General features: G+C 47.2%; 1 protein-coding gene across 1 annotated transcript in view; it reads left to right on the top strand.

The window, feature by feature from the left end:
• The first annotated feature begins 8,002 nt into the window (after positions 1–8,002).
• LOC128123830 (deleted in malignant brain tumors 1 protein-like) overlaps positions 8,003–24,918 on the top strand; it is a 118,083-nt gene continuing 101,167 nt past the window's right edge. Inside the window, exons 1-2 of the mRNA XM_052760125.1 lie at positions 8,003–8,066; positions 16,456–16,551. Of these exons, the coding sequence (XP_052616085.1) occupies positions 8,003–8,066; positions 16,456–16,551 (160 nt within the window). The remainder of the gene's footprint in view (positions 8,067–16,455; positions 16,552–24,918) is intronic.

Genomic DNA, 24,918 nt, shown 5'->3' with positions numbered 1-24,918 from the left:
CATCACTGAAGGAGAGTGATGCTCTCTCCCTCAGTAGCCTGCATGGCCAATAGCTCTGTTGGGATGGTGGGGCTCCGATGATCCTTCCCCAACCCATGCTGGGATTTTGACTGGCTTCATTTTGTGCAGATAACCACAGATGCTACGTGTTGATGTGTGTACTAGCCATGGCATGTCCAGAAGTCAGAGTTTCTTTTCACAGATCTCCCCCCCAGTGGCTCTTATATTCTTTCCGTTCCTTCTTCCACGGAGTTCCCTATCCTTGGGTAGTGGGAGGTTGATGGGATGGTTCAGCCAAAGCCGAGCACTCAGAGTTGTTTATACTCAGCATCTTGACCAGTTATGAGTCTCTGCATTAACCACCACCCTCTGTGAAAAGCAGCTCCTCTGACCAAAGTTGAGAACAGCACAAAGCTATACATCTAAACGCAAATATTTAGAATGCAGTTTGACAGCACAACACTTTAGCAGGACACCAAGAATAAGAGACCCCTTAGGGCCTATGATCTTTCCAGTCATGGCCCTTAGATTAGGTTTCCAGAAAAAGACATGAAGTCCATCCTGTGAGGCCTCATAACTGATGAGAAAGTGGTTGGCTAACTCCATAACTGTCATGCCACTACTGTCCCAGTTGGCACATCTTGCCAGTAGGTCTGTGTTGTAGCTTGCAGGGTTCAGTGGTGGGTAAGACATTGTGTTTTTTCTCTACCAGAAGCCTGCACAGCATCATCTGGCATTGTATAAACTACCTGACAGGGAAAGTTTCCTGGTCAGTTCAAGTTGATTTCTCTATGTTCTGCACCGGATTAAAATTTTATCTAATGAGTTGTGTGAATGTCTACAAATTTGTGTGTGTGTGTGTGTGTGTGTGTGTGTGTGTGTGGTGTGCATGCATGTATGTTTCCTGTGTGTGCTAGTTATGTGTGTTTGTGTATACTGTTTTGCATGCATGTGTGTGTACTTGCGTGAGGAAGTCAGAATGTCAACCCCAGGAGTCATTCCGTGGGAGCTGTTCAAACACCTTGTTTTTTTTTTTTTTGAGACAGTCTCTCACACCAGTTCCTGGGGCTTACTGATTAGGCTATGCGGACTGGACAGTAAGTGTTGCTAGAGTTTTCCTGCCTGGCCCACAGTCAGGACAAATCTCTCTCACCCGCCAGTCCCAAGCCGCTCAAACCCGATCAAGTAAACACAGAGACTTATATTGGTTACAAACTGTATGGCCGTGGCAGGCTTCTTGCTAACTGTTCTTACAGCTTAAATTAATCCATTTCTATTAATCTATACCTTGCCACGTGGCTTGTGGCTTACCGGTACTTTACATCTTCCTTGTCCTCATGGTGGCTGGCAGTGTCTCCCCTCCCAGCTTCCTGTTCTCTCAATTTTTCCTCTCTGTTAGTCCCGCCTATACTTCCTGCCTGGCCACTGCCAATCAGTGATTTATTCATTGACCAATCAGCAACACATTTGACATACAGACCATCCCACAGCAAGTAAGCCTCAAGGAGCCCCTTATCTTCACCTCCATAGGCCTGGAAAGCGTGCTCAGCTTTTCACACGGGTACTTGGGATCTAACTCAGATCCTCACGCTTGCATGGCAAGCACTTCACCAACTGAGCCAGCCCCCAGTCTCGGATAAAAGGTGGGAGGAGCGAGGGGGTGGGGCGGCAGCTGTGCAGGGGCCTCTGCAGACCCAGTAAGGCCGAGGGAACACTTGAGAAGCAACTTCCTGAGTTTAGACTCACTGTTGATGCTTTCAGACGCATCTAGCTTCGCAGTGGGGACATAAGAGTGGCAGCCAACAACAGAAAAGTGGGACACATGACATGGAGCTTGGTAATGCACGGGGATTCAGAATCATAATCACCTTTCCACAGTTCCTGTGAATGAGACATTTAAAAAGAAAAGCCAGGATGCAGCTCAGGCAGGCCAAAGACACCCATGGGGCAGCCTGGGTCCTCCTCATGACGCAGCCTGCCTGAAGGCCTCCACAGGTCTGTCTACCTGATGCCATGTGGCGCAGGAGGTCAAGAGATACCCACAGGGCAGGCTGTGTCTTCATGGGCCAGTCTGCCTAAAGACATCCCCAGGCCCACCATTACGATGAACAAGTATATGGTGGAGAAATGGGAGAGAAAGAGAAGCAGAATGGTCCATGTGCTGTGGTAAAAGGCAGTTCTGAAGAAGTGAGGGTGGTGAAGAATGGGATGATGTTGGTGGCCTGCTTGTCACCTGGGAGCAGGGTGACATCCGGGCCTGGGATGCTGCCTAGGGCCAAGTCTGGGTCCATGGTCCTACCACAGCCAGGGTCTGTGTTGACGTCCATGACCCATGTTGCCATCAAGGCCACGGGGATGCCCGTGATCTAGGCTGCCACCTGTGGCCATTTTGGTGTCCAAAGGCCAAGCCACCACCAGGACCATGTTGATCTGAGTGACCTGTGCTCCCATCAGGGACCATATCTGGGTCTGTGGCCTTGTTGCAGCCAGCGTCTGTGTTGATGTCCATGGCTTCAGTAACCACTGAAGGCCATGCGGATGACCGGGGTCTGGTCAGACACCTGAGTCCATGTTGGTGTCCGAGGGCCATGCTGCTGCCAGGGCCATGCTAATCTGGTTGGCTTATGCTACCACCTGGGGCCATGGTGACGTCAGGGTCCATGGCCCTACCACAGCCAGGATCTGGGTTGATATTCACAGCTCCTGATACCACCGGAGGCTGTGCAAATACCTTGGATCTGGGCCATCACTTGGAGCCAGGTGGGGATCTGAGGGTCATGCCATAGCCAGGGCCGTACAGATCTGAGTGATCTGCACTGCCACAGGTGCCCTGGGAGGAGCTAGTCATCTCCCATGTCCTCCTCTTCTTCTTTTGTTTGTGTGTGTGGTGGGTGCACATATAATATGTGGGCGCACCTGTGTGTGGTGGGTGCACATAGGTATGTGGGGGTACATGCACCTGTGTGTGTAGGCCCAAGGTTGATGTCAGGAATCTTCCTCACTTGCTCTTTCACCTTATTCCTTAAGGCAGGATCTCTCAATCAAACCCAGAGCTCACTGATCGGGCTACTTCCATGAGCCAACTTGCTCTGGAGATTCCCCATGTCCCGGTGTGTACCTTCCAAGCCTGGAATTACAAGTAGGCCACCATGCCCACCTAGCATTTATGGGGGTTCTGTGGATCCAAACTCCCGTTCTAGTGCTTGCATAGCAAGGATTTTAAACACTGAATCACCTTCCCAGGCCAGAACTGACCTTAATAGAAGCCTCAGACCACTCATCATAACGTATAAATTCTTCCAAAATTCTCATACTCATGGATGGGCTGTCCAAGACTTAGGCCAGTTTGCTTATATAAAATTCAACTTCTTAGTACTTAGTGTAACAAAAATACCTCAAATACCTTCCATACAGGACGTTTCAAGCTTATATTAGAATGGGGGGAGCATTGTTCTTTTTAAAATAATATTTTTATTCTTTGAGAATTTCATACAGTATATTTTGATCATATTCACATTCCTCTCCCAATTCCTCCCATATCCACCCCCTACACCCTCCCCTCCCCATCCACCCAACTTGGAGTTTTCTTTCTTTTCCTTCCCAATCCGGTCCAGTTCATGTTGCCCAACTCCTCTTGGGAGTGGGACCTGCCCTAGAGCATGGTCGATCTATCAGGGTTCACACCCTTAAAGGAAACTGACGTTCCCTCTCCCCAGCTATCAAAGGCCAATAGCTCCTCAGCGGGCATTGGGATTTTATGTCCGCCTCCCCTTCTCCCTGCTGGGATTCTGTGTGGCATGAGGTGGTACAGTTCTTATGCATGCTGTAACAATCACTGTGGGTTCCTGAGTGTGACTGCCAGGTTGTGTCTGGAAAACAGTTTCCTTGAAGTTACCATTGCCTCTGGCTCTTACAATTTTTCAGCTCTGCCCCACTTCATCAAAGATACCCGAGCTTTGATGGGAGGGATGTGATGAATACGTGCCCTTTAAGGCTGACCACTCCACAGGCTCTTGTTCTCTGCTCATGGACCATCATGAGGTTCTCTGTGTCCATTGTTGTGTACTACAAAGAAAAGCTTCTTGAATGAGGGCTGTACTCATCTCCCATTGTTCTTAATCAAAACATAGAAACGGCTGTTTTCATTTACTTTTAAGCTTTCTTTGGATGCTCTTACCTAGTGTGTGTGTGTGTGTGTGTGTGTGTGTGTGTGTGTGTGTGTGTGTACATGTGTATGTGAGTGTGCATGCATATACACGTACATGTGGAAGTCAGAAGACAGCCTCTGTTGTTATTCCTTTAGTCTGCCAAACTTTGGGTCTTACTGAGGCAAGACCCAGAACTTTCTGACTGGTCTAGGCAGGCCAGCTAACAAGCCCCAGAGATCAGCCTGTCTTTACCTTCCCAGTGCTGGGATTACAAGCCCACATTACCACACCTGACTGTTTTTTGTTTGTTTTCTTAATTAAAAAAAGTAGGTTCTGGGGATTAAAGTCGGGCCTTCGTGCCTTTAGGGCAAGCACATCACCAGCTGAGCTGTCCCCCACCTTCCCTGTTATCTATGGTTTGCACGGACTCACTGAGATCTCTCTCACCGTCCTGTTTGGGAAACAGAAGTGCTGAGCACTGAAAAGGTACAGAAGGCAGAATCTGCATCCCAGGCCTGGCTGATGGGATGCCCTAACTCCCCTTTTCTAGTGGGAGGATGTAAGCAAATCTAGCTTTTCTCCCACCTTATTTTGCCTGTGTCACCTCCAAGATCAACGGCCCTAGAAAGTAAAAGCACCATACTTAGCGCTTGAGAATGTAGAGTAGGAAACACATGGAAGAAATGTCGTGTGTTTTCCCCTAGTATCCCGTGGGCAGGAAGTGGAGTGAACGGTCGATGCCGGCAGGTCTCTGATGCCCACGGACCATCACAGCACACAGATAAGTGGGGGATCTGACCTGACAGATGCCACCCAAGCCAGAGTGCTCTGTTGTCCTGCAGGGTAAAGGTAAGAGAAAAGAGACAGAGGGTCAGGGCAACCCCTGAAGTGGTTTAGTTCCCTAGAAAGTCTGAGTCAGAGGAGGGAGAGGGAATGTGCTTGGGGACATGTTGGAAGGCGAGTCTGACATGGTGTGAAAGCCAAGAATAGGATGCTGAAGACAACAGCAAGTGCCCTCCCAACTAGGACTGCAGAGGGACACGGACATGTCACCAAGCATGGACATGGATGGATGAGCATGTCTGAAGACCATACATGACTAAACGTGTGTCACATGGATGGCAATGTGAACAGAAGCCAAGATCCAGGGCCACAGCCTGCCCAGTGCTTCCTGACACTTGAAAGGAGGGAAGAGGTAATCTTGTACTCACCAGGGCTGTGCTTGGCAAGGAGGTGCTTTCTCAGTCAGGTTGTTGTGTGATTCTGTAGACTGCCTCTAGCATGAGACAGGCTGACCTAGGAAAAGCCCAGAGATGCCTGTGAAATGTCTTAACCACAGTTATATCTGACTAAACGCCCCTCCCCACTTCATACCTTTCCCTATTTGATGGCATTTAATAGCATCGAGAACTATGAGAAAAATCTCAAAATCTCTAAGCAGGATTTCTATTGCTAAGTAGTGCTGGAAGAAGTGATTCATGTGTTATCTCCGCACTCAGGAGTCAGAGGCAGGAGGACTGCCACGATTTTGAGGCCAGCCTGTGTTACAGAGTAACAACTTACCTCACAAACAATTCAAGGAGAGAGACAGTGGATGGCTTGTTTGCATTGTGTGCGTGTGCTCATCTTTTATATACCTTGTTTTGTCCTCTGAGCAGAGACTGGGAGCCACTGTTTCAGATGAGGAAACCAAGGCTCTGGGAATCTAAGCTGATTTGGACCAAATCACAGTGTCAGGCACAAGACTGAAGGCTTTTTGAAAAGCATTTATCTATTTTTACAGTGCTGGGGATAGAACCCAGGGCTTCCTGCACGCTAGGCAAGTACTCTGCTACTGAGCTAAATCCTAAGCCCTGAGACCCAACCCTTAAAATCCAAGTCCCAGACTCTCTCCTTCTTGCACATGGTCCTATTTTGACCATCCTAACCAGGTGTGGAGTTGGCCATTTTTTAGCAGAGCATGCACAGTGGAGGTTCAGAAGCTATTTTTTTCTTCCATTTTTCTTTATTAAGAAATTTTCTACTCGCTCCACATACTACCCACAGATCCCCTCCTCTCGATCCTCCCACCCCCAGCCTTCTTTCCCAAGCCACCCCGCATCCCCACATTCCTCAAATTGAGGTCTCCCATGGGGAGTCAGCAGAGCCCAGCACACTGAGCCTGGGCAGGTTCAAGCCCCTTCCCACTGCATGAAGGCTGTGCAAGGTGTCACACCCCAGGCACCGGGTTCCAGAACCCTGCCCATAGACCAGGGACAGATCCCGATCCCCCTGCCCGGGTGCCCCACAAACAGTTCGAGCCAAACAACCGTCTTCTGTATCCAGAGGGCCTAGTCCAGTCCCATGGGAGTTCCACAGCCACCAGTCCACAGTTCATGGGCCTCCACTAGTGTGGCCGGTCATCTCTGCACATCCTCCCATCATGATCTCGACATCCCTCACCTGCATTATCTCTCCTCTCTCTCATCAGTTGGATTGCCGGAGCTCAGCCTGGTGCCTGGCCGTGGATCTCAGAAGCTATTTTAACTGGACATGGTGACTGATACATTTGAGTCACCCAACTGGTAGGGCAGCCTTAAAAGGAGTTTTCAGACTGGGGAAAGGGTTTCTTGGTATCCCTTTTCTTTTCATGATGCACGACCCAAGTCCACAGAACAATCTAGACCTTTACCTCTGTTTCATATGCAGGGATGTAAGTTAGACAGGATTTAGAGGGTGCAATGTGAATCAGAATACTTGGGGCAGAGGATTCGGGTTACTATTCAGGTAGAGAGAAATTACCTATGAAGGAAGCAGTAATTGAAATCCAATAGATATTTATGGCATTGTGTTATGCATGCCATAAACAAGACTACAAAAATCTGGAGAAAATCCCTGCCTTGAAACAGCTTCTAGGCCTATGCTGATTGGTTTTTATCAACTTGACACAAGCTACAATCATCTGGAAAGAATGATCCTTAACTGAAAAAAAAAAAAATGTATCCATCAGATGGCCCTGTAGGCCAACCTGTGGGACATTTTCTTGATTAATGATTCATGTGGGAGGGCCCAGCTCACTCTGGGTGGTGCTACCCCTGAGCAGGTGGTCCTGAGTTCTGGAAGAAAGCAAAGCCAGTATTTTGTTATGGCCTGTGCTTCAGGTCCTGCCTCCAAGTTCCTGCCCTGCTTGAGTTCCTGCCATGACTTCCCCCAATGATAGACTATAAGCTGTAAGATGAAATAAACTCTATCTACCCCTAGTTGCTTTGGGTCATGGTGCTTATCACAGTAATAGAAAGCAAACTAGAACAGGCCAGTGGAGGAATTCAGACTGGAGTGCAAGCAATCATAACCAAGGCAGAATGTATTGAGTGTTGTTAAATGCACACACTTAATGAGTGCTATGGGAATCAGAAGATGGAGTAAGTGTAGGTAGTTGAAGACTAATGGGGAAGTTCAAGAACAGGAGAGAGGTAGGATGTGGGCACTGAGTGACAAATAGGATCCTAGAGGCCTCTTACATTGGGAACAGCCATATGCTACAGGAAATGATACCCTAGGGAGGCTCTAGACTCCTCCTAGCTTCTCTTCCCCGAGGGCCTAGAGGCTTCTGTCTGCCAGGCCAGGTGCCAGCCCACTGTTTAGCACTGACTTCCAGCTGCTCTAAGGGAATGTACCTAAGAGGTCAAATCACTCTTGCTCCTCAGAGCAAACATTCAAGACGCCAAAGCAAATGTGTTGCTGTGCCCTGCTCTGGATGCCTGCCAATTAAGCTGGAGAAGAGCATCAAGTTGCCAGGCCACTCCCACCAGGGAGCCTGGAGAGAATATAAGGCTGGAACTTGAGGCTAGCCAGTAGCTGGAAGCCCTCCCAACATGGGCCGCCACGCCCGCCTACTTTGGCTGCTGTTCTTCCACGGTGTGATTCTACCTGAAGCAGGTACCCAGCCAGTGCCCCAGGGCTCTTTACACAGCTAATGCCTTGTGACAAACTGGAAAGAGAAAGTGTGGTTCTATCTGTCCCCTGTCCTCTGATGTACCAGCTTAAAAGTAAGCAAGGGAGTGGTTGCTCTGTTTAACATAATCCGACCACTGGTGAGACGCCGTTGCGGTGATGAGCTGCACACCACCTTGATCCGTTTTATGGAAGTTGAGTCAAATATTTCGTGGAAGATTTGTTTTCTGTGAACAAAGCATCAGTCAGTTTATTGCTTTCATAGACTGTGGCTCTGTTTGTAGGATTCTGGAAAGAAACAGAGAAGAAGGGCTATTGGCCAAGATGAGCCGGTGAGGGACTTTGAAGTGTTCTTTGGTTCATGTGCTCATATCTTGGTGTTTAGTGCTCACTAAGAATATTGAATTATAGTTGGCATTTCTTTTCTAGTGTTGGATGGATCTGGAAAATGTCCATAAAGTTTCCTGGCTTGAAATATTGGATATGACATAAAATTATCAGAACTTGACTTATAAAGATTTCTTTTCTGAAAAATCTGTACTTTATGAAAACCAGGTTGATCCCTTTGATATTCTTGGTTTTTTAATGTGTATTCTCTACTAGTTTGCTTAAGAAACTTTTAATTTAATTTGAGACTAAACTAACTTGAAACATTTACATAATCTTGATTATTTTTATCATCATTCAGTGGCTTTGGGGGAAAATATTAAAGTCTTTTATTGTTTAGTTTTCTCACTTGAGTATAAATGAGAAAGTAAACAAATGAATATTTGGAAATATTCCTAGAAACAAATAACTTGATTATTGATAATTATATGCATATGTTCATGAAATATTCCCACTATTGAAAAACAGATCAGTTGTTCTAGGGCATAAGGAAGAATTTAATGATTTCTTGGGTGCTTTGTGCTTTCTTTTTAGTCTACATGTCCTATAAAGCCTGGAAAGGCAGATTAGAGACACAAAGATCTAGAGCAGCAGTTCTCAACCTGGGGGTTGAAGGACCCTTTCACAGAGGTCGCCTAAGGCCGTCAGAAAACACAGATATTTACATTATGATTCATAACATTAGCAAAATTATGGTTATGAAAATAATTTTATGGTTGGAGTCAGCACCATGCGAGAAACTGTATTAAAGTGTCACAGCATTAGGAAGGCTGAGAACCATTGTTGTAGAACATTCAAGCTCTAATGAGCACTTTCTAGCCCTAGGAACTTGGAGCAAGTTTTGAAGCCCCATGCTCCTGTGCCCTCTCCTACAAAAGGATATGATGCATGAAGCATTCAGGTAGATTTAATAAAATGATGTTAATCAAAGTTTTGGAAGGGTCCCTCAGACACAGAAAGTGCTCAATCAATCTAATTGCTGTTATAGATGCTGTGTGTTACAAATTGTACATCTCAAATGAAGAAATAAAATTGTTGAAGCTCAGATGCAGAATGTGACACTTAGCCATAACAACACCATTCTCCAAGTTCCCCCAAGCAATCAGGATAGTCTCCCCTTTCAATATTTGAGTGGCTCTTTTCTTTCTTTCTTCTCTGTTAGTTGTGTGTATTTGTCTGTGTAGGCATGTGCACACATGTGTACAGTGCCCACAGAAGCTAGACAAGAGGTGAGATCCTCTGGAGCTGGAGGTGCAGGCAGTTGTGAGCAGCTCAGTGCATGTGCTGGGAACTGAACTCAGGACTTTGGCAAGAGTAGTATATGCTCTTGACTTCTGAGTCACCTCCCCAGCTCCTCAGTAGTGATTTTCAAGTAGTAGATTTAACTTTCAAGATATAGCAGAAAAGGAACTTTTCCTTTTTTTCTCCATGAATAACAAGCTGTGTTGTTCATGGTAAACACTGAGGATCTGTGAACTATGCCATTGGTATGTGGGAACTGATGGGGTCTCCTGGTACATAAGAATTTTGGAATGTGCTGGGAGAATTCAGAGTTCTGTTTAATCATTTTAGCTCCACTGTGGCAAAGACGATGCTGAGGTTGAGTGTATTCAAAGAGATAGTGTTGGCGCTGGGGATGCCAACCTAAGCATGAGTGAAAGTGACTCCTGACCCAATTCAGAAGGTGCCCAGTGAGATCTGCCCCTAGCCACAGTGGGGTCTACTTTTGGGAAGTGCTCCTGGGGTATGACCAGGTCCTGGTCCTAACCTTCCCTGAGTCCCACCTTCCATCACACTGAAACTCAAGTCTTGGTGAGAAAAGTCTGTGCCAGTGATGGTTGTGATTCCGCAATGGTGGAAGCTGGCCACAGCCTTCAGCTCTCTTCTCTGCCTTGCTTCCGTCCTCTTTGAAGTTTGCTGACGTCCCACTAAGTGCTAGAGCTGTCTGCCATGTTCAGCAAACACACTGCTCTGTGGCATCATGCTGCAGCACAGAGCGCCCACTTAAAGATGCTGAGGAAATGAATGGAAAAGCAAGAACATTGTACCCTGAGCCCCCTCTGCCCACGAGCTTCTCTCAAAACAAAATTAAGAGGATTACGTGTGTTTTGTTTTGTTTTTCACCCGTGTTCTGCAAATCTAAGCCTATTTAAGCAGCTCAGCAGACCTGGTAACACTACTTGCAGGTCCCAGTTACCAGCGGGGCTGGTTTTACCTCTAGCCCCTGGTACCCTCTTTATCTCTGCACCCTTTGCAACCCTTCTGTCCCTGCCTGTTCCCTTGCTGCATCTCTCCACTGACGTGTGTAAGTCATTTACAGCTTTCAGGCGGGGGTGCTCTTGAGCTTCCAGGAACCAAGGATTAGTCACATGATATGGCGCAATAGGCTTTGCCAGGCTCCTAATGATTGCACCAGAGTCTAATAGACAATGGGGCCAGTGTGACCTTCCAAGAACAGCCATCCAGGGACACAGTCCAGCTCCCCGAAGGTCGTGTACCGATAGAAGAGATTTGTGGAGCTTGCAGATCCCTGGAGCCTTGGGTGTTACTGGGGCAATTCACATGAAAAGCACAAAGGACAACTTGGTGGCCACCTAAGAAGGCTGTGGCTGGAGATGTAGTGTGGGCCAGTTCTAACACAGTGGGTAAATCCCCGCTTTGGGACTCAGGTGCTGTCTGATGACATTCCTAGCCTTTGAGTTGGTGGAAGCTAGTGGTCTGCGAAGAATATATTCCAGGGGTTATCTGATACTCAAAAAGTATGCTGGGTCCAATGCAGAAGGTGAGTGATAAATGGCTGTAAGGGGATTGCAAATAGCTCAGAATGGTTTTGATTCTTGATCTGCAACCTTCCGACTGTTCACAGTCATGAAGTTCTAGCCAGCCTTGTGGTCTCTTCAATACAAGTGTTCTTATTTTTCTGGAAGCTTCAGCTCACAACACTCTCCAGCTTAAACAGGAAAACAGTCTCCACAAAGCCACCGTGGTCAACTGACTCTCCTTCCAGCTAGGCTGCTGAAGGGTGCCCAGCCGCTGTCCCATGCAGCTCTGGTCAAATGCTAAGCAAATGTCACCTACCCTGCTGAACGCAATGAGGACCTGGGACATAAATACTCACCCTTACCAAACACTCACACATACATTCACACATACTGTCTTAGTTAGGGTTCTACTGCTGTGATGAACACCATGAACAAAAGCAGCTTGGGGAGGAAAGGGTTTCTTTCATTTAGAGTTCCAAATCACAGTTCATCATTGAAGGAAGTCAGGGCAAGAACTCAAACAGGGCAGGAACCTGGAGGTAGGAATGGATGCAGAGGCCATGGAGGAGTGCTGCTTACTAGCTTGTTTCAGCCTGCTTTCTTATAGAACCCAAGACTACCAGCCCAGGGATGGCCTCACCCACAATGGACTGGGCCCTCCTGCATCAATCACTAATAAAGAAAATGCCCTGCAAGTCTGCATACAGCCCAGTCTTATAGATGTAAGTTCTCAGTTGAGGCTCCCTTCTCTCAGATGATTCTAGCTTGTGTCAACTTGACACACACACACACACACACTCACATCCTCACTTTCTTTCACACATACTCGCACATAATCATTCATTCACATCCACACACTCACACATACACTTTCATCATACACATTCATTCACACACAACACCACAATTGACCAACTTGCTTCAAACACTTTCCTCCACGTCCTCCTCCTAAAGGAACCTTGCTCCTATCCACTGTTCTCAATCTTATCCTCCTTCTTGGGGTATCTGTTATCTCCTTGCCCAGTCCTCCTTAAATCTTCCCGAATTCCTGCCTCCTTAACTCATGTTTCCAACTAATACTTCCCAAACACAGCAAATCAAACAGGCCAGACACCATTTGTCCCCAGTGATGGCTGCCCTGGAGTTCTGTAGAAGAGGCGTGAGGACAGCTTTGGGCTGGGATGCAGAGTTGCAGTGTGTCTTACCCGAGACTGGGAGATTGTCAGTGTTCCATATGAAAGATCAAGAGCTGGTGTAGCTCAGTGGTAGAGTACAGGCTTGGCCTGTGTGTGACCCCAGGTTCGGACCCCAGCAATAGAGTCCCTCTCCCATACAGAGACCTGTTATAGCATCCAGGAGGTTGAGGCGGGACTGTAAATCCAAGGTCAATCTGGGCTGCTTAGTGAGACAATGACTCAAGGGAGAAGCAAACAGAAGGTAGTCAGTTTAATCCTTTCTGCTGTGGAACCCCTGGAGGTCACTCTTCCCCACAGCCAGATTCTGGCCACGTGGTCATAATTCCTTGCTCCCCTCACTTCCTAACCCTTTACCCAACTCCTTCCTGGCATTAATCTTTTTAGGGGAAGGTGATTGCTAGCCTTTCTTCACAGAGCTTATGGAATCTGTTGGTTAGCATCTGTGAGCTCAGGTACTTCTGCTTCCTTGACCCTGTAGCCTGCCTCACCTCACACTGGCCCGTCTGATCACTTTCCCCCAGTGGTTCAATCTGCTTCCTGACCTTTGCCAATCATCTCTAATCATAATACCTGTCCCAGCCTCCAGCTTTCTGGTGTACTCTACCCGGTACTAGCCCTACACCCCAAGCACAGAACTCAGCCCTGTGGCTGCACTCTTAATCTGTCTTCTCCCTGCCCTCAGTTAGTCAGTCCCCTCCCTGCCACCTGGGGCAGCTCTTTCCCACTCTTCCTTCCATTCTCCTGCTGCCACCACTGGCTAAGAAATTTGTTCCCTCCTTCCCACCTTTATCCTCTCCCACCTCCACTTACCTTTCAGCGCTACTCAATATTCCACTCATCACACTTCAGATTCACAGCACAGCAGACTTCACAGCCTGGGGGAATGTATTTGAAGAATATGACTGACTATTACTAGGGACAAAGTGGTCTTCCTGCCCATTCTCACTCATACAAACAACCTGTCTGGGATCCCAGGTTTGGCAATGAGCAAAGGGAAAATAAGGCCCATTTTATAGGCATGAAAAGCTGCATTTGAAACTGCCTTGTTTGGGGAGTCAACTCTTTGAAAGCTTGCCGGGTGTCTCCTCCATGTCCCCTGGGCCACTGGTTCACTGATTATCTCAGGGAACAGACAATGTCTGTGTGGCTGGCATCCCAGGGACCTTGGTGCTTGGCTTTCTTCTTTGCAGCATGTGTAGCCAAGAGCACCTTTGAGTTAATTTGTGTTATCTCAATCAGTTTGCCCCCTGGAATCTACAGTCACAGCCAACAGCTGAGAGTCGGTCGGCTCTGAATGGCCGGGAAGCTGTGTTCGTATGTGGGAATTTTATAGTTCAAGAGAAGAGCTAGAGGAAGACTGGATGAGCTTTCTTTTTTGGAAAGAACAACCTACCAATAAGACGGGGGCTGGGAAGGAAGCCGTGGTCTAATTATAGAGGGTTTCTAAGCCCAGGCTAAGAACTTCGATCTTTATCGAGTAGATAATTAGGACCTAGTACTGTCATCAAAATGATGCTAATGTGCCTTTTTTATGAGTAGGCAGGTGACATGGACTAGGAGAAATTAAATTAGGGAAAGTGATTGAAAGAATGGCAGTTCACACAGACAGATAGACACACAGACAGACAGACAGAAACACATACACACACACACACACACACACACACACACACACACACACACACACACCCCTCCTTACTCTGATGGCCATGTGTTCATACAACAGCAGTAGAGATCCTTCCCTTCCTTCCTTCTTTCCTTCCTTCCTTCCCTCCTCCCTCCCTCCCTCCCTCTCTCCCTCCTTCCTCTTTCCCTCCCTCCATGCCTCCCTCTTATCTCTCTTCCTTTCTTCATTCTTTTGTTCCTTCCTTCCTACTTTCCTGCCTTCTTCCCAGTCTTCATCCCTCTGTCCTTCCTTCCCTCTCTCCATATCTCTCTTCCTCCCTCCTTCCCTACCTACTTATCTATCTCCCTTTCTACCTCCCTCATTTCTCTTTTCCTCCCTTCCTCTTTTCCTTCCTTCCTTCCCTCCCCCCCCCGCTGTCTCTCTCTCTCTCTCTCTCTCTCTCTCTCTCTCTCTCTCTCTCTCTCTCTCTCTCTCTCTCTCTCCAACCCTCCCTTCCTTTCTTCTTTCCCATGACCACCTACAATCCAGGTCACTTTGCTGGGCTTAACTAGCACACATTAGACGGTTTCTAATGAGATGATGAATACGTAATACTTTCAAAATGTTGAATCTAGGTTTGGTGGCACACTCTTTTAATTCCAGCAGCTAGGAGGCAAAGGAAGGCAGATCCTTATGAGTTTGAGGCCTGTCTTGTCTACCTAGAGTGTTCCAGGTCAACCATGGCTCCACAGTGAGATCTTGTTTCAAAAGAGAGTAAAGGCCTAAAATATACACCAAGATTTAATATTATTAATGACAAGTAATTGGTGCCAGGCATGGTACCAATCTCAGCACTTAAGAGGCTGAGGCAGGAGGATGGAGAGTTGGAGGCTCTTCCAGACTGTCTCAAGGGGGTGAGGAAGAATGGGTAAATGGGAAGTGGAAGACCTGACCTGATGTAGTGGCTTGTGAGGTCTGGGAGGAGGAGAGTCAGAGCCAAAGCCAAGCCATAGAGTGTGGATAAGAGGAAGAGGATTCTGGGGAGGCCAGACACTTCAGAGGCTGAATGTCCTCCAGAACCAACCGTGGGCACACCCTGCACACACTTCTCTGTGTCCTTACTTTCTCATCTGTTACACAGGAGTGCAAATGATGGCAGAGTCTCCCCACGTCAGCTCAGAACAGGGAATGGGCAGTGCTTAGACACAAAGGGGCCACCATGAACACTGAAGAAAGGCCAGCAGTACCTTAGAGAGCTCTGTAGTCTCTGGCAGCCTAACTCCTACCTCGGCTCAGTGGGGCTGTGTACTGCCTCACGTGGTTGTCCATCTGTGACGAGGACAGAGGACTGGGTCACCTTGGATCTGTGCCAGGCCATGATCCAATGCCAAAGCACAGTGGGCTCGCTCAGCGAACACCTGGCCATTGATTAGCAATTGTAAAATTACCCTGACCCAACAGTACCGTAGGCCTGGATTCTTTGTGGTCTACTGAGCAGGGAGCCACCTCCTCCCAATGGCTAAAGCAGAGGTCTGGGCTGAATGACAGGTAGACTCACCAGGGGGACTGCTGTGGGGGCAGTCCTGCCTTGTAATTAATGATGTTAGAGAAAAGCTATTGCTCCTGTTGCTCCTGGACAGGAAGAGTCAGGAATCAGTTTAAAACAACAACAACAACAACAACAACAACAACAACAACCCTGCTATATTTATTCTGAGTAGAAACCAAATATCTTGTTATTAGCCAAGTCTACCTTTAAAAGACAAAAAGCAGGGCCACGCCTTTAAGCCCAGTGCTTGGGAGGCAGAGGCGGGCAGATTTTGTGAATTCAAGGTCAGTCTGGTCTGCATAAGGCCAACCATGGCTACACAGAGTGACATCATCCTAGAGAGAGAGAGAGAGAGAGACAGAGAGACAGAGAGAGAGACAGAGAGACAGAGAGAGACAGAGAGACAGAGAGAAATTAAAAAACAATGTAAAATTATGAAGAAAATAAGAACAGAAAATTTTTTAAAAGGAAAAATTGTAAAAAGCCAGTCCAAGAAGTTAGAAACAGCAAATTAACTAAGAGCATAGTAGAATTTATATGTAAACTGTCACTTCCTTAACAAAATCCGACATTAACTACAGACGGCTGGAGAAGTATAATGAAGTCTGCTGACTGTCAGCCGGCCAGCTGAAATTGATGCAGGACTGACAGAAGAGGGGACTTTTAAGACAACTATACCGTAAGGAAATGGATTCCAGAGCACCTGGTCCTTTCCTGGTGGCACCTGCTCTGGGTGGCTGCAAATTCAGATTCCCAGGATCTGCTGTGCCTGGGGAGTGGTGGGTTTGGAGCAAGACCCAGGAGGTCTCCACAGGGCCTGGGCTGGCTGTGTTCAGGGTCCCTCTAGGGCTCTAACATGGCGGCTACATCTCAGCTTGCTACAGGAGGGACATCAGAGGATCTGGAGCAAAGTTGGGGAAGGAAAGGCCTAAGAGAACCATTCAAGACATGTCTGTGGAAGAGCAAGAAGGTGAGTCCTAGCCAGACAATGCCTGTGGCCTGCAGAAGGAGGGCCAAGGCAGTAAGGGTACCTTGAGGTGGAAGGACACCAAAGTCCCTGGGGATGGACAGTCCACACTCAGTGGGATGAGTCACTCATCCTCAGACATAAACATACCCTGGTGTTTTTTTGTGCCTAACACAACAGAGATTACCAGAACCTTCTCTGCCTTCATGGTTCTTACACATTAGTGACGAAGAGTGTTCTTAAATGTTGGAGTACATGGGAATCACTCAAGAACTTGCTAGGAACTTGTTGAACATGCAAAGTCTTGGGCCTTCCCCTCAGACAGGGTGTACCCCAGAACCTTCGTATCTAACAAGCTTTCTCAGAGATGGGAACAGGGCCTGTCTGAGGGCCACACTTTAAAGTCCTGCTCTGTGGGAAGAGAAGAGAGAGCAATAGAGCATTCTGCCCCTCCCCTGTCACAGCTCTTCATCAGCAGTTTTGGGAATGCAGAACAGTCCTCATATATCTAATTATTGGTTCATAAAATGGAGATAACAAAAATGACTCCTAAGTACTCCCTCTGTGCCAGGCACCACGCCTGTATTTGCCTCAGGACTGCCCTTTAAGGCACCGTTTTCTTTTGCAGACGAGGTGGATGAGAATCTAGGTGGCCCCCATAGACGGATTGCACAGTTAGTGATCGACCAAGTCAAGCCCTGCCTTTGGGGGTTTCCTAGCCACCGTCTTAGCAAAGCTTGCTGCCCCTGAGAACTTGGGACAGCCAGTAGGCTTGCTGCCCAGCAAAGTGCTGGCAGGTCAAAATGTGAGTGCCAAGTGGCAGTGGAGGGTAGCCCTGCCCTGTCTCTGCGCAGCAGAATGCACTCTTCAAGCATTTGCCTTTGCCCAATACCTCTGACCCAACACTGCAGGGCACAGTGGAGATGACCCAAGAATCCAGATTCTTAGACTGAAATACCAAGTGGCCAGAGTTGGACAGTTTCTATCTTCTTAGATGAAGACTTTCTTGTTGGAGTAGGTGGTGGCTGGGGCACAGAATGAAAAAGGGACCAACAAGAACAAAGCAAAGTCTTGTGGCTTCCCATCACAACAGGACCCAAACTTCATGAGGATCTAAGGAGATCTAGGGAGTCTCATTTTGGTCCCCATTAGTTAATGCTCTGCCCCCAGGAGGCTGCCGCTCCTGTGGTCTTTTCCTCCCTGGTACAATGGGTGCAATGGTATCTGGGAACCTTACAAAGATGTCCGTGTGAAGGGTTTAACCATGTGCTGGGAACAAAGGTGGTACTCCCAGGAAGTGGGAGGGGGAGTCCACTCTACTCGCCAACACTCAGGTGGGGGTGGGGACTACCTTTCTCCCAAAGACTGGCTTCCTGTGCAGCTCGTGGAAGGTTCTAACAGGTGTTCTGGCCGAGTGGAGGTGTATTTTGAAGGCGTGTGGGGCACAGTGTGCGACGATCTGTGGGACGAGAAGGAAGCGCAGGTCGTGTGCCAGCAGCTGGGCTGTGGGGATGCCGTGTCCACCCTGGGAGAGGCCTACTTTGGCCAGGGCTCCGGCCCCATTCTTCTGGATGATGTGCAGTGTTCTGGGACCGAGGTCTCCCTGGGGCAGTGCTCGCACGCTGGCTGGTTCATCCACAACTGTGGGCACGAGGAAGACATTGGTGTCGTCTGCTCCGGTAAATCACTTCCCATCTTTCCCAAGAGTTGATTTTCCGCTTTATCCAATCATTCTCCTTTCTCCCCGACCCAAAGGAAACTTTGTATCATATTGTCTTGTGCTCAAAAGCCTTGTCTGCTCACGGTCCCAGGCACCTTCTAGAATGTCGGAGCCTCTCCTTCATGGGGTTTAGGGGGCAGCTGAATGTGGACCTCGTATTCTACCCCAGTCCTCTTGCATCTACTTAGGTGGCCAACATCAACACTAGAGTGACAGACTGGAAATGAAAACACTCAGGCCAGCTGCAAGGTTATGTGATTTGTGGGTCCTCGTGTGAGAGCTATGAGAAATTTCTAGACAGAGACAGCAGAGCTCCAAAGGGTGGGCCCCTTCTAATTGTGGGCCCTGCAGGACTGCAGGGAGGCACCCCTGGGTAACCCTCTGCTGGTTCTCTCCCCACATTCATCTCTCTATGCTTGGCGTGGCATTGCATATCTTTTAGCTTTTTATCTAATTAAATGGAAGCAATCATTGTGACGGTAATCATTGTGACCCAGTACCTATATCTTGAGAGCCGGGCTTCCAATGACATGGTCTCTAAAATTCTGCTTTTGGGGGAATCAAGCTCCCAGAGACAGAGTAGTTCTGGCCTTGGGGAACCAGCTGTGGATGACAGAGGAAGGTGTAGAGTTGGGTGGGAGAGAGAAGAAAGCCCCCTCCTCGTTCACCAGCTGCTAATTGGTGAACCAGAAACTCCTTTCTGAGTCTCCTCTGCTCATATGTCAAGGTTCAGCCTTCTAGAAAGCAGGAACTAAGGCTTCATTCACTGGCCAAGAGATGAGCCCTCAGCCTGTTGGAGGAAGTTCCTCTGATTATCCTTACCCTGAGACCTGCTTTAAGGTTAGCATGGACCACCCGCTTCTGAAAGCATTTCCCTGAGCCCTCAGCCCTCCCACCGAGGGGCAGAACTCACACTGGCCTCATGTGGGTCCTCTGAGCAGCCCTGGTGGGCAGAAGGCAGACTTTGCTGCTCTCTGAGGCTGCACATTCTTGGAGCAGGTACCCTGAGAGGGAGGGCCTGAGAGCAGTCTAGTTAGCAAGTTAGCATAAGTATAGACCTTGCTTTGGGGGATTTAAAAGCCCTTCCCAAGTACATCTTTCTGTGGTTGTTCTCAGCTGGAGTTGATTTTGTGCCCTAGGAGGCATTTGGACATTTTGATTGCCCCGCTTGGGGATGCCCCTGGTGTCTGTGGTAACATCCAGGGATACTGTGAAACTTCATACAACGCACAGGATGGCTCTCTATTGTAAAACCTGTTCCAGAATCAGATGACAGTAGTGCAGGATGTAGCTTTAGAATCAAGCATGTGCAGGTGGAGATATTGACATCAGTGGCTAATTATAAATTAATAGTGCATTGATAATTGATTAATAGTTACTTTCATAGTGACAGGAAATTGTCTACAACTCCTTATCCAAGTGTCAGACTGGGCCCAGCACTTTCTAATAATTTCATCTGATTTTCTTTTCTTTTTTTTTCTTTCTTTCCTTCCTTCCTTCCTTCCTTCCTTCCTTCTTTCTTTGTCCTTTTTAAAAAAGATTTATTTATTATGTATACAGTATATTGCCTGCATGTATGGCTGCTTGCCAGAAGAGGGCACCAGATCTCATTATAGATGGCTGTGAGCCACTATCTGGTTGTTAGAAACTGAACTCGGGTCCTCTGGAAGAGCAGCCAGTGCTCTTAACCTCTGAGGCATCTCTCCAGCCCCATTTGCTTTTCTTTTCTATCAATTGAAGTTGATTAAATTTGTCCTGTGATTTTTTTGTAAATTTGCTATTTTGGTGGATATGTTGAATTAGAATTTGAATCACAGCATGCCTAGTATCCTAGAAACAAATCTCTGACTGGTTTTGCCTAAGAGACTGCCTCAAAGCATAAATCCCGTCTGCTCATGTGGCACTTGGCCATTCTGTAAGTACTTTTCATCCGTCTCCCACCTCATCCTTATCACTCAGGTGGGGTTGTTTTATTGTTCTTGTTTTGAAAATAAAGAAACCCAAATTAAAGGGCAAAATTAAGTCAAGGTTAAGAAGAATGCCTTCTTGACCAAGGTCACCCAGCACACATTTGGGCCTGAGGCACCCAAACCCAATGCCCCATTTCTCCACCAAATATGCCTACACTTTGGAAAAGATGTCCTGAACCTTAGCAAAGTGTGTGAGCATCCACAGTTGTCTGTGTTACTCTGCTAATAATCTCATCCATAACATCTGCTTAGGATGAGGACCTAGGAATATACACACACTATTAACAAGATCCTCAGGTACAGGGAGACACCCTGCTCACCACCCCCCACCCCCGCCCCTTCCCCTGCCCCTGCCAGCTAACCTGTCCTGGTTTATTTAAAGCAAAGCCTTCATCCTCAGATTCCCTATTCCAACTCCTTAAGTGCCTACCTTTCCTGATACAGGCAGAAAGACAAAGGATGCTGACTGGGAAAATGAGTAGTTGACTTGTCAGTGAGAGAACAAACGCCCATGAGAGAATCAGTTGCCTTCTTAAACAGCACAACCCCGGGGTTGCCTGCCCTCCGCAGAGACTCTGGAATCCCATTCACTTTCAAAGTATAAATAATACCAAAGTTGCATTTATTTTAATATGAAACAGCATTTGAAATACTCAGTACCTGGTAGCATAAATCCTTTAAGAAAACGTGCTTATTTAGCCTGGAGTCATGCAGCTCTAATCCCAAGGCAAAACCAACCCTCACTGAAAGACCTGGGCAAACCCTGCTGCAAACAGTTCCCCCTGACATCCCCACAAACACCCATCAAAGGCAAATGAACCCTCCTTCTTGGATAGCATTGCCCTTTCTGAACTAGCCCCATGTGACCAATTCTAGGCAGAGCTTTCTACTGGGGACAGGGTACCAGGGCAGCAGCAAGCCACTCAGTGAGGCAGGACATTGCAGATTTTGTCCTCTCCCACAGACTCACCTTGTGTTCTACCTTCTTTTTTTCCTCATAGAATCTGAAAACATTCCCACAGAAAATGAAACTTCAAGAGATATTGGTAAGAGCCAAGACCTTAGCACGTCTTTAGTAGAGTGCCCACCAGCTCCCCTAGTCATCTGATCTCATTTGCTACTGTAACCCAGGTGGGAGGCGGCGGTGGTGGGGGGTGGCAGGGTCAGATGACAAACACAGGCTTAATCATAAGGACCCAACAAAAGAAAGGAAAATGAAAAGGTCAGTTCCTTGGCTTCAACCACATGGGTAGTATTTCATCCCCAAACTGCTTTGTTTCTGTTGCCCAAATGTATTTCAGAGATTTCTAGAGGAGACAAGGATCTGGGTTGGCAAATTATAATTCAAAGGTGCAACTGAACTCAGATCGAGTAAGGAGAATCCTAACTTCAGACATATGAAAACAGAGAGTAGAGTCCCAGGACAACGTGTGCCCTCAGTTCCTCCATTACATGTTAACGGAGGAAAGGGGAAGCCTTGGCTTACCTAACAACCAAATCTCTTGATGTCCTCCTTTGGGATTACCACAGCAGCGCTCTTTAGTAAGCCTTGAACTCTGCTGCTCTCTGGAAGTCGATGTATTTGTGCACATAATCCAATTTGTGAATGACTCTGAGCTGCCTGAACTCGTCATCAGTTTTCACTGACCAGTCCTACTGAACACCACCCCTGCTTCCCACATGTAGTCGTGGTGCCAGCTAGTGTCTACTCTGTGAGCTGCCACACATGCAGTGCACTTGGGTGGGCTCTTTTTCATGGTAATGACTCCTGTTTATTTATCTTTGCTCTTAGATGCTGAAATTTTAACACCGTTTCCTGGTGGTGAGTCAAGATTTCCTAGCCCCTAGTGTGATGTGATTTGGCAGGTATTTCTAACCAGTCGGTAGATCCTTTAGTCATACAAATCTTACTGAATAGAATGATGTCACCAGAGAAACCCTGTGCATTCACCCCATTCATAACACTGTCTGGACTTGGTTTAGATTTTTTTTTTTCTTACTGTGTGGAGGAAAGCTCTATCCTCTTCCTAGGTGTTCTTGGTCCAAGTAACTCCTTCCTATGCCTCTCCAATCCTTGGGTCCATTGTCACTTTGAAAAGACACCCCTACCCTACATCCATTACCCACTCTCAAACCATTATGAACACCACCATCACCACCTTTGCGTGCTTACAGATCTCTGTTTAATTCTCTATTAAAACAATTCACTTTAGAAAAGTGGTAGGTATCGCCACCAGGACCTACCTGAAGGATTAAATGTGCCAGATACTACTTCTCACAGCTCTTCCTGTGAATCTCAACTCAGCTGGGAGGGGGCAGAATTCACCTTTGCTGCTAGATTCTGACCTTGGTGACAAGAAGGCTCAGGCCCATCCTGCTAATGATAGGATCCCCTGTGCTGTCTGCTCCGATGTGTTGTTGGATGCGTGTTTGGTGTGTAGTTAGGCAAGTCCATCCAAGTGGAGTAGCTTGCTTCCAGCCATCCTTTTGTACCTTCAAGACTGGCCACAGTTGCAGCTCACGAATGGGTCAGGAAGATGCTCCGGGCGAATAGAAGTTTTCTACCATGGCCATTGGGGCAGGGTTTGCGATGACCAATGGGACCTGCATGAAGCCGACGTGGTGTGCCGACAGCTGAACTGTGGGCGTGCCCTTGAAGCCCCAGTCCAGGCACAGTTTGGTGAGGGCCCAGGCGAGTTTCTGCTGGATGAGATGGGCTGTACTGGGACAGAGAGTTTTTTGGGACAGTGTCCTCATGCTGGCTGGCACTTACATAACTGTGGTCCTGGAGAAGATGCCAGTGTCATCTGTGAAGGTAAGAGTCACCTCTCCCTCTGACAGTGCCCATCTTCTGATCAAGATTTCACCTACACCAATCCCTTTGGGACCTTTGTATCACAAATAGACCCTGCTGCTAGGGTAGACCAGACTTAAAGAGATGTGGATAATTTAAGTGCTCAGCACTTAAGGTCAGGTATTTTAGACACTAGATGTTGAAATGAATTTTACACAGAAATTTACATGGTGGCAGACACGAACAGTTCCATTGTAAGGATTCCAAGACATCTCATAAGAAGGCAACCGGACCCATTAGTGAGGGGACTCATTCAGGGGCATTGTGATGAATGAAGATAAAATTTTCCCATTAACACTCACAGTGCAAATACTCACCACGCCTAGTGGTAGTGCATAGCACTGTGGCAGCTGAGGGAGGGGGAAAGATGAAAGTTCAGGGTTCAAGGTCAGCCACATTACATACTATGTTTCCAGCTAGCTTGATTCACACAGGGGAGATCTAAAAAAAAAAAAAAATAGAGCTGGTGAGATAGCTCAAGTGGTAAAGAGATTGCCATGTAGGCATGTGGGCCTGAGCTTGATCCCAAGATCCCACATAAAGAATCAGGAGCAGTGGCATGTGCTCACTGACCAGACCCTGGCCTAGAAAACAAGGTAGATAGAGGCTGACCTCTGCCCCAACACATGTTCACCTGTACACACACATACACAAAGAGAATTGTGACCTAGAATAGCTTTAGTTTGTCCTGCTAATTTTGAGTTCATGGCAAGTATTGGTGGTAATCACAAGTCTTTGAAGAAGTGGAGAGTATTGAGATCAGTGTGGCGCTGGGCTTCTTCTCCTAGTATTGTGGACGTTTGGGGTCAGCCTTGGTGGTGGGCACAGGGCTGCCCTGTGATTTGGGGCTATTTTACAGTGTACCTGGTCTCTACTCACAAACAACTGTAGTACCCTCAATGCCTCTGTAACAGCAAAAATGTCTTCTAATATGTCCCTTTGTAAAGCAAATTGCCCCTAACTTAGAAGCACTGGTCTAGGGATACAAACATAACTCTAGATTTCCACCAATCACAGGGCTAATTTTCAGCACATTATCAATGCCAAGTTACATTTGTACACCAAATGGGAGGGAACGCTGGTTTAATGTTAAAGGATTAAGTGGAAGTGGCTATCTGTTGGTCTATTCCAGTGGTCACAATGTCTGCATTCCTGAGCTATTGAGGTATTACCCAGGGTTGGAAAGGTGGCTCAGCAGTTAAGAACATGTACTGCTCTTACAGAGATCCAAGTTCAGCTCCCAGAACCCATGTTGGGAGGCTCACCAAGTCCAGATCCAGGAAATCTAATGCCCTCTTCTGGCCTCCATGGGCACTGCACTCACATGCATATACTAACACACACCCACACACCCACACACACACACACACACACACACACACACACACACACACACATACATAGACAGATAGATAAATAAATAAAAAGAACTGGAAATATAGCTTGGTTGTTGAGAGCGCTTGCTGCCTTTGCAGAGGACTTGGCTTCTGTTCCCAGCACTCACATGACAGCTTACAACCATCTAATTCCAGAGGATCCTGCACCCTCTTCTGACCTCTTGTGGGTACCAGACATTCATACAGTACACAGACATACAGGCAGGCAAATCACTCATACACATACAATAAAAACAAACAAATATTTTTAAAATAAACAAAATTTAAAAATAAACATTAAGATATCCCAGATGTTGAGTAGAAAATGCATTTGGCTCACTTTAATCCTTCTAAATAGTTAGCTTCATTTTTGTTTCAAGTTTGAGTTATTCTGCAATATTACCATTTTCATTTTCCCTAAGGGAATTGCTGTCAAAGCAGAAGTCATTC

Source organism: Peromyscus californicus, unplaced genomic scaffold (assembly GCF_007827085.1).
Source record: "Peromyscus californicus insignis strain IS unplaced genomic scaffold, ASM782708v3 Scaffold_4__1_contigs__length_199733344, whole genome shotgun sequence".
NCBI lineage: Eukaryota > Metazoa > Chordata > Mammalia > Rodentia > Cricetidae > Peromyscus > Peromyscus californicus.
The sequence above is the reverse complement of the archived record's forward strand: the minus strand, read 5'-3'. Positions and strand labels throughout refer to the sequence as shown.